Source organism: Babylonia areolata, chromosome 31 (assembly GCF_041734735.1).
Source record: "Babylonia areolata isolate BAREFJ2019XMU chromosome 31, ASM4173473v1, whole genome shotgun sequence".
NCBI lineage: Eukaryota > Metazoa > Mollusca > Gastropoda > Neogastropoda > Buccinidae > Babylonia > Babylonia areolata.
Window position 1 is genome coordinate 28414808 of NC_134906.1, and position 10000 is coordinate 28424807.

Here is a 10000-nt window from a genome sequence, read left to right on the forward strand (position 1 = left end):
GGTGTCCGGTTCGAATCTTTGTATTTATCTCTTTTTTTTTCATTCATTTATCAATCTATTTATTTATTATCTTTTTTCAATTATTTTATTTTATTTTACCTATTCGTAAAGTTAATCACGTAGATATTTACTTCACTATGTTGACAAGTGGACAGCTCTTCTGCAGTGACATTGATATTGACCTCTTACGTTGGTTATGACGTATGTTATACAAAATACGTCACAGACAAAGCGTTCCTCTCCTGAAGAAGCCCTATGCAAATGGGGGCCAGGGGGGGGGGGGGGGGGACTTTGAGAGAAGGAAAGAAAGGAGAACACACACACACACACACACACACACACATATATATATAGTGATAAGAAACTCTAGGGAGAGCTGGACAGTACACGGTCTTCAGGGAGGAAGACCCCCCCCCCAAAACCCCCCCACCTCCACCCTCAGTCAAGTGTTTCGGCCCTTAACTCCTTACACTCTAAAACATGAACAGACAAACGTTATTATTATTATATATATATATATATATATATATATATATATATATATATATATATATATATATATATATATATTGTATTTGTATTTTTTTATCACAACAGATTTCTCTGTGTGAAATTCGGGCTGCTCTCCCCTGGGAGAGCGCGTCGCTATACTACAGCGCCACCCATTTTTTTGTATTTTTTCCTACGTGCAGTTTTATTTTTTTTTCCTATCGAAGTGGAATTTTCTACATAATTTTGCCAGGAACAACCCTTTTGTTGCCGTGGGTTCTTTTACGTGCGCTAAGTGCATGCTGCACACGGGACCTCGGTTTATCGTCTCATCCGAATGACTAGCGTCCAGACCACCACTCCAGGTCTAGTGGAGGGGGAGAAAATATCGGCGGCTGAGCCGTGTTTCGAAACAGCGCGCTCAGATTCTCTCGCTTCCTATGCGGACGCGTTACCTCTAGGCCATCACTCCATATATAGGGGAAAAGGGGGGTCCGTCAGTGTTTGTTGTTCTTTGCTTGTTTGTTTTGTTTTTGATTTTTTTTTTCTGTCACTCCCTTCCATCCACATTTCTTCTTCTACTTCTTGTTGTTGTCGTCTTCTTCTTCTTCTTGATATTGTGTGTGTGTGTGTTAGTGTGTGTGTGTGTGTGTGTGCGTGTCTGCGTGTGTGTGTTACTCGCTTGCGTTCCGTACAGATGTGAGCGATGTTGTGTCTCTCAGTTTGACGCTGTGTTATACTCGTACATTATACATGTATTAAGTATTCAGTATAACCACATATATATGCTTACATATTTGTGTGTCTCTTAGAACAACGGCAGATGTGTAAGTCGGCCAAAGTGCTAATATCTTCACCGTTGGAAAATAAAGATTCATTCATTCATTCATTCTTCTTCTTCGTCGTCGTCTTCTTCTTCCTGACCACTCAGATTCTACATGGATGCGTGACCACAAGGCCACCGCTCCGTTGTTGTCATGTTTGTTGTTGTGTTCCCCAGATTCAGGACAACGTTGCCTACAACCACTTCGGCCACTGCTACTTCCTGAAGGAAGGGGGCGAGAAACGAACAGTGCTGGACGGAAACCTGGGAGTGGGCACCAAGGAACACTCCCGTAGCGACCTGGAGAAGTCAGTGCTTTCCATCTGTCTTCACAAACTTTGTGTTGCTTGCTTACGTTTTTTAAAAAAAACAACAACAGTTTAGGCTTAATTAATTAACAGTTTACGGGAGGTGTGTGTGTGTGTGTGTGGGGGGGGGGGGGGGGGGGGGGAAGGGGTTGGTACCAAGGAAAGAAGAGTGAGTTTTGGTCTTTTTTTTAATAAAAAAAAAGGAAAAAAAACGTGCCAGACATTGTATTGGTTGTCACCTACTTAGAAAATTTAGGTCTAATTATCAACAGTTTACCAAAGGCGTTTGGGGGGAGGGGGGGGAGGCAGGGTGTGTGTGTGTGTGTGTGAGTGGGGGGGGGGTGTTGGGGGGGGGATTGGGTGGGGGAGGGGCAGTACTAAGAAATCCTCTCGTAGCAATTTATGCCTAATTATCAACAGTTTACCGGGAGGTGTGTGTGTGTGTGTGTGTGTGTGTGTGTGTGTGTGTGTGTTTCTTTTCATTTCTCATTTGTTTTCTTTCTTTTTTAAATTCAGTTCGAATCATATCATATCATGTTACATCAAGTCACGCCTACGTTAGGATACGTTACCTTCACTACTTTATGTTGCGTTACTTCACATAAAATTACATAGCATGATATAAAGATATGTTTTGTTTTGCTGTCTGTGGAGTGATGGCCTAGAAGTAACGCGTCCGCCTAGGAAGCGAGAGAATCTGAGCGTGCTGGTTCGAAACACGGCTCAGCCGCCGATATTTTCTCCCCCTCCACTAGACCTTGAGTAGTGGTCTGGACGCTAGTCATTCGGATGAGACAAAAAACCGAGGTCCCATGTGCAGCATGCACTTAGCACACGTAAAAGAACCCACAGCAACAAAAGGGTTGTTCCTGGCAAAATTCTGTAGAAAAATCCACTTCGTTAGGAAAAACAAATCAAACTGCACGCAGGAAAAAATACAAAAAAATGGGTGGCGCTGTAGTATAGCGACGCGCTCTCCCTGGGGAGAGCAGCCCGAATTTCACACAGAGAAATATGTTGTGATAAAAAGAAATACAAATACAAATTATGGTGCATTGTATTGCATTGTATTGTATTGTATCTTTCTCTGTCTCTGGACCTTGCGATTGGAATGAACTTCCTCTTTCGCTTCGTCAAGTCTCCACTCTCAGCTCTTTCAAGTCTGGCCTTAAAACCCACCTCTTCCCAAAATAGCCTCCCTTGCCTGCCCTTCCTTGTCTTTAGTTTCTACAGTTTTAGAGTTATGCATGCGTGTGAATGACTGGTGCGAAAGCGCTTTGATTTGTCTCTGCACAAGATTCAGCGCTATATAAATACCATTATTATTATTATTATTACTATTGTATTGTATTGTATTGTATTGTATTGTACCCCTTTCTGTTGTATTGTGTGCGTGGCACAGACAGAGCACGACCTTCCTCATCACCAACCCTCTGACGTTCTTCAGAAACAATATTGCCGCGGGTGGAAACGTGAGTTTACAGTGGGACTGGTGGGGGTGCGGGGGTTGCGGCGTGTGTGTGTGTGTGTGTGTGTGTGTGTGTGTGTGTGTGACGAGTTAGCAATTATTATTATTATATATATATATATATTTTTTTTTTTCTCAAGTCCTGACTAAGCGCGTTGGGTTACGCTGCTGGTCAGGCATCTGCTTGGCAGATGTGGTGTAGCGTATATGGATTTGTCCGAACGCAGTGACGCCTCCTTGAGCTACTGATACTGATACTGATACTGATACTGACCACCACTGAACTGCAGAAGCTGTCGGAATGGCGGTGGGGTTTTTCACCAAGCCGACTTCGAAGGTCCGCTCCCGGATTTATCAGGGTTTCCCCCCCTTCCCCCCCTTCCCCCCCCCCCCCCCCGCCTCCTCCCCGTACATCCCCTCAGCCTTGGAGTTTTTCCAAGTCTTCTCACAAGGCAGCGGGGGCTGTTCCATGTACGCTACACCACAACTGTTCGGCAGATGCCTGACCAGCAGCACAACCCAACGCGCTTTGTCAGGCCTTGGGTGCACGTATTATGTGTTTGTGTCTCAGTCAGTGTGGATTTATCCTACGTAATTCTGGATCAAGGACAACACTTATGTTGCCGTGGGTTCTTTTCCAGTGCGCCAAGTGCGTGCTGCTCACGGGACCTCGGTTCATCGTCTCATTCGAATGGCTGGACGCTCAGTTTTGCTTTTTCAGCTCAAAGGGCGAGAGCGGGATTGGAACCCAGAGCCCCATCTGTAGACACTGCATTGGCAGATAGACGTCTTTACCACTCCGCCACTTTCCTCCACGCGTTCTTTACCTGTGTGTGTTGCAGAGGAGAGGGCATCTGACGTTATTTACCTGTGTGTGTGTGTGTGTGTGTGTGTGTGTGTGTGTGCGTGTGTTGCAGAGGAGAATGCATATGACGTTATTTACCTCTGTGTGTGTGTGTGTGTGTGTGTGTGTGTGTGTGTGTGTGTGTGTGTGTTGCAAAGGAGAATGCATCTGACGTTATTTACCTCTGTGTGTGTGTGTGTGTGTGTGTGTGTGTGTGTGTGTGTGTGTGTGTGTGTGTTGCAGAGGAGAGGCATCTGGTACCTGTTTCCCAGGGAGCCAGTGGGGGAGTCTGCTGTCCTTGGCCTGATGGCCAGAGACCTGGCCAGACGTACTCCCTACCTGCAGTTCACCAACAATGCCGCTCACTCTTATGGAGAGGTCAGACGACCATAGCAGAAAGGATACTATCTTACGCACACAACGTTGAATAATATAACGCAGTGTTATATACAGTGGAGTGATGGCCTAGAGGTAACGCGTCCGCATAGGAAGCGAGAGAATCTGAGCGCGCTGGTTCGAATCCCGGCTCGGCCTCCGATATTTTCTCCCCCTCCACTAGACCTTGAGTAGTGGTCTGGACGCTAGTCATTCGGATGAGACGATAAACCGAGGTCCCGTGTGCAGCATGCACTTTGCCCACGTAAAAGAACCCACGGTAACAAAAGGGTTGTTCCTGGCAAAATTATGTAGACAAATCCGCTTCGATAGGAAAAACAAATCAAACTGCACGCAGGAAAAAATACAAAAAAATGGGTGGCGCTGTAGTGTAGCGACGCGCTCTCCCTGGGGAGAGCAGCCCGAATTTCACACAGAGAAATCTGTTGTGATAAAAAGAAATACAAATACATATGGCGGAATCGTATACAGAAAATATAGTATCTCAAGATACAACATTGAAGAGCGTAACACAGTGTTTTATAGGAAACAACGGAATCAGAAATGACACTATCTTACGTATACAACATTGAAGAATGTAACGCAGTATTAAGTATATCCATACCCAATGATGTCAGAAATTATACTATCTCAAGATATAACATTAAAGAATATCGCGCAGTGTTAAGACTGATACATTTGACGGAATCTGAAATGATACTATTGCAAGATACAACATGATCTGAAGAATTTTACGCAGTGCTCAATAAATAAGACGGAAATTATATACCTACTATTTCAAGATACAACATTGGAGAATATAATACAGTATTGAAATTGATATATACGACGGAGTCAGAAATGATACTATCTTACGTATACAACAGAAGAATACAACGCAATGTTGACTATATATGACGACATCAGAAATCATACTATCTTACGTATACAACATTGAAAAATATAAGGCAGTGTTGAATATATACAACGATATCAGATATTATACTATCTCAAGATAGAACATTGAAGAATATAACGTAGTATTAAATATATACGATGATATCAGATATTATACTATCTCAGGATACAACATCGGAGAATACAACATAGTGTTAAATATATTCGACGATATCAGATATTATACTATCTCAAGATACAACATTGAAGAATATGATGCGGTGTTAGATTTATACGACGATATCAGATATTATACTATCTCAAGATACAACATTGGAGATATAACGTAGTATTAAATATATTCGACGATATCAGATATTATACTATCTCAAGATACAACATTGAAGAATATGATGCGGTGTTAGATTTATACGACGATATCAGATATTATACTATCTCAAGATACAACACTGAAGAATATGATGCGGTGTTAGATTTATACGACGATATCAAAACATTTTTTTTCAAGATACAACGTTAAGAATATAACACAGCGTTAAGTATATACGATGGAATCAGAAATGATACTATCTAAAGATATAGCATTGAATGATATAACGCAGTGTTAAATATATACGACAGAATCAGAAATTGTACTATCTCAAGATGCAAAATCGAAGAATATAACACAGTGTTAAGTATACTATAATTACGATGATATAAGAAATTATATACCTACTATCTCAAGATACATCACTGAAGAATATAGCGATGTGTTAAAACTAATATATTCGACGGAATCTGAAATTATACTATATCAAGATTTATCACTGGAGAATCCCCCCGAAAGCGGAGTATGGCTGCCTACATGGCGGGGTAAAAACGGTCATACACGTAAAAGCCCACTCGCGTACATACGAGTGAACGTTGGAGTTGCAGCCCACGAACACAGAAGAAGAAGAAGAAATGGAATCACTGGAGAATATAAAACAGTTTTAGATATATGACATGATATATCAGAAATTATACTATTGTACGTCAAATATATCAGAAATGATACTATCTCACGTATCCAACATTGAAGAATATAATGCAGTGTTAAATACATACAGCGGAATAAGAAATTTTAGAATCTCAAGATACAACATTGAAGACTATAAGTTAAATAAAGACAGAAGTTGAATAACGTCAGAATAAGAAATTATACTCAAGAAATTACTTTCCAGAGCGAAAGCATTTCTGCACAACGTCTCACTAGAATCAAGGCAACAGAGCCGAACATCTGGGACATGTCTTAGAACTTGTTTGACGGGCGCAATAGCCGAGTGGTTAAAGCGTTGGACTGTCAATCTGAGGGTCCCGGGTTCGAATCACGGTGACGGCGCCTGGTGGGTAAAGGGTGGAGATTTTTACGATCTCCCAGGTCAGCATATGTGCAGACCTGCTAGTGCCTGAACCCCCTTCGTGTGTATATGCAAGCAGAAGATCAAATACGCACGTTAAAGATCCTGTAATCCATGTCAGCGTTCGGTGGGTTATGGAAATAAGGACATACCCAGCATGCACACCCCCGAAAACGGAGTATGGCTGCCTACATGGCGGGGTAAAAAAACAACAAACGGTCACACACGTAAAAGCCCACTCGTGTACACACGAGTGAACGCAGAAGAAGAAGAAGAAGAAGAACTTGTTCGTTGGTCTTTTCCTTGAATGGGTTTTACCAGTCATGTACGCTGTTTCAGACCGGCCTGCAGATCATGAACGAACTGAGGGAGGGAGGTAACTATGGAGGCAACAACAACTACCGGCCAGTGGTCGCCCCTGAGGACAGCTCCAGCACCCAGGCACAGCCAGTCCACCTGGACAGATACACAGGTACATTCAGTCCACCTGGACACATACACAGGTACATCCAGACCCCCTGAACAGATACACAGGTACATCCAGTCCTCCTGAACAGATACACAGGTACGTCCAGTCCACCTGAACACATACACAGGTACATCCAGTCCACCTGAACACATACACAGGTACGTCCAGTCCTCCTGAACACATACACAGGTACATCCAGTCCACCTGAACACATACACAGGTACATCCAGTCCACCTGGACACATACACAGGTACATCCAGTCCACCTGAACACATACACAGGTACATCCAGTCCACCTGAACACATACACAGGTACATCCAGTCCACCTGGACAGATACACAGGTACATCCAGTCCACCTGAACACATACACAGGTACATTCAGTCCACCTGAACACATACACAGGTACATCCAGTCCACCTGCACAGGTAAACAGGTACATCTGTGACCCGAGGACTGGACAGGTATAAACCCAACCAACCCGTCAGAAGTTTCAATGCAAACTCTATTTCGATCAGCTAATACAAAGTAGTTTAAAATACAAAGCAGTTTGAAATACAAAACAGTTCGAAATACAAAGTAGGTAACAAGAACCTGTTTTTGAAAGTGACAGTTCACATTGTGTGGTCCTTGTTACATGTGTAGAAATGGTTATTCGATATTTTGGCAAAAGCAGTATACACACGAAGGGGGTTCAGGCACTAGCAGGTCTGTACATATGCTGACCTGGGAGATTGGAAAAAATCTACCCACCAGGCGCCGTTACCAAGATTCGAACCTGAGACCCTTAGACTGAACGTTCAACGCTTTAACCACTCGTGCTGTTGCACCCACCAAGCAGATCAAATATGCACGTTAAAGATCCCGTAATTCATGTCAGAGTATGGTGAGTTATGGAAGCAAAAACATACCCGGTATGCACCCCTCTCCGAAATCGGTATTTAACTTGTGCAATATGCTGAAAGAAGGCAAAAATGTTTGCTGTAAGTTTATTACATTTTTGCAAATGTCTGAATACTCTTTTGGGGGTTAAAAGACGTGTGTGTTTTCACAGCTTCTATGTGACGCTGTTATTCATTTGGAAATGTTTAATCTGGGCATGAAATCTTTATTTTGTAGTAATCCTCCATATTCCAATAGGAGCGAAGGGGTAATCAAAACTTGAAACGTGTGTGTGTGTGTGTGTGTGTGTGTGTGTGTGTGTGTGTGTGTGTGTGTTCCTCAGGTTTCAAAAACCGCTACCAAAATGCGCGTATCCAGGGAGGCTATTTTATCATGGATCAGGCGTCGTGAGTATAACACTGTGTCAACTGCCTTGGAAACAAGCTATACAAGTAAAACACTGTGTCAACTACCTGGGAAACAAGCTATACATGTTTCTCGTGTCGCTGAGTAACCAGCTGCACATTTCTTCATTTCATTGTCAGCTGCAGTTTCTGTTTATTTTGTTGTTGTTTTCTTTTGTGTGTTTCTCTGTCTCTGCCTCTGTCTCTCTCTTTCTCTCTCCATCCCTCTCTCTCTTTCTCTCTCCCTCCCTCTCTCTCTTTCTCTCTCTCTCTCTCCCCTCTCTCTCCCTATTTTTTTTTCCATCTCTCTCTCTCCCCCCTCTCCCCCCCCCCCCGCCCCGCCCCCCGCCTCCATTCTCCCCCCCCCCCCTCTTCCTCTCTTTCTCTTCGCCTCTCTCTTTCTCGCCCTTCCTGTTTTTCTCTCTCTTTCTTTCTCTCTTTCTCGTCCTTAGGTTTTTCTCTCTCTTTCTTTCTCTCTGTTTCTGTGTCTGTTTGTCTGTCTGTCAGTCTGTCTGTCTCTGTCTCGTTCCAGATGTGATTCCCTCCCGATATACTTATAAATATGTGATCAAACAAACCTTAATGACTATTTTAAGGATGTGTGTGTGTGTGTGTGTGTGTGTGTGTGTGTGTGTGTGTTCACGTTCTTGCTTTTGAAACATCCATAACGTTATGACCAAACAGACGTTGATGATTATTTCTGCTGCTTAATTTTCTTTCTTTTCTTTTTTTTCAGAGTAGCGGACTCGCTTAGCGGGGTGCGTTTTTATTGGTGGGTTACTGCGCATGAGCAGATTGACATGCTTTCTATCTTCCGCTCTCCCTCCACCCACACCCCACTCCCCCCCTGAGATATACTACGTGGATGAATTGGTCTTGTCACATTAACTTTTGATATTTTGAACTGGATTTAATGTTTGTCTGGTCTGAGCGAGACGTATATGAACTGATTTTGAACATGATTACATATTTTGTTGTTGTTGTTGTTGTTCTTTGCTTTTATTTCATTTTGTTGTTCTTATTTATCTATTCATTTAGTTAGTTAGCTGTTCTTTTTGTTGTTGTTGAGGTTTTGGGAGTGGGTCTTTTCAATCGGTTTTAAAAACTAACGGATATTCAGCCTTTAAACGGTTACTTTGCGATCGGCTGCATAATATGGTTTAATTTGGTCCAGTTTGAAGGACATAGTTTTGTTGTTCATGTTGTTTTGTTGTTGTTGCTCTTGTTGTTGTTGTTGGTGGTGGTGGTGTTTTTAACACAATTATTACATAGTTTAAAGAACAGCAACACACCTAATAAACCACAGAAAGCAAACTCTCTCTCTCTCTCTCTCTCTCTCTCTCTCTCTCTCTCTCTCAGACACACACAGACAGACAGACAGACAGACAAACGCACACACACACACACACACACACACACACACACACACACACACACACACACAGAGATGATATATATCTATATATATATGTGTGTGTGTTCTATGCCTCTGACATTAGTAGACAAGATTGCACTGGCTCTTAGTGCTGCAGCCGTAGGGGCTACTTGGCCTTTGGGGACCATCCCCAACGCCGACTGTCCTAAAACCCTCTGGGCCGAGAGAGTGGGGATGTAACTTGGGCAAGACTCTCTCCATC

At 42.9% G+C, this 10000-nt stretch overlaps 1 protein-coding gene across 1 annotated transcript in view; it reads left to right on the forward strand.

Moving 5' to 3' along the window:
* Nucleotides 1–10000, forward strand: part of LOC143276075 (cell surface hyaluronidase-like) — a 33190-nt gene that overhangs the window by 9315 nt on the left and 13875 nt on the right. The window contains exons 10-14 of the mRNA XM_076580462.1: nucleotides 1490–1620; nucleotides 3023–3092; nucleotides 4176–4310; nucleotides 6947–7079; nucleotides 8303–8366. Of these exons, the coding sequence (XP_076436577.1) occupies nucleotides 1490–1620; nucleotides 3023–3092; nucleotides 4176–4310; nucleotides 6947–7079; nucleotides 8303–8366 (533 nt within the window). The remainder of the gene's footprint in view (nucleotides 1–1489; nucleotides 1621–3022; nucleotides 3093–4175; nucleotides 4311–6946; nucleotides 7080–8302; nucleotides 8367–10000) is intronic.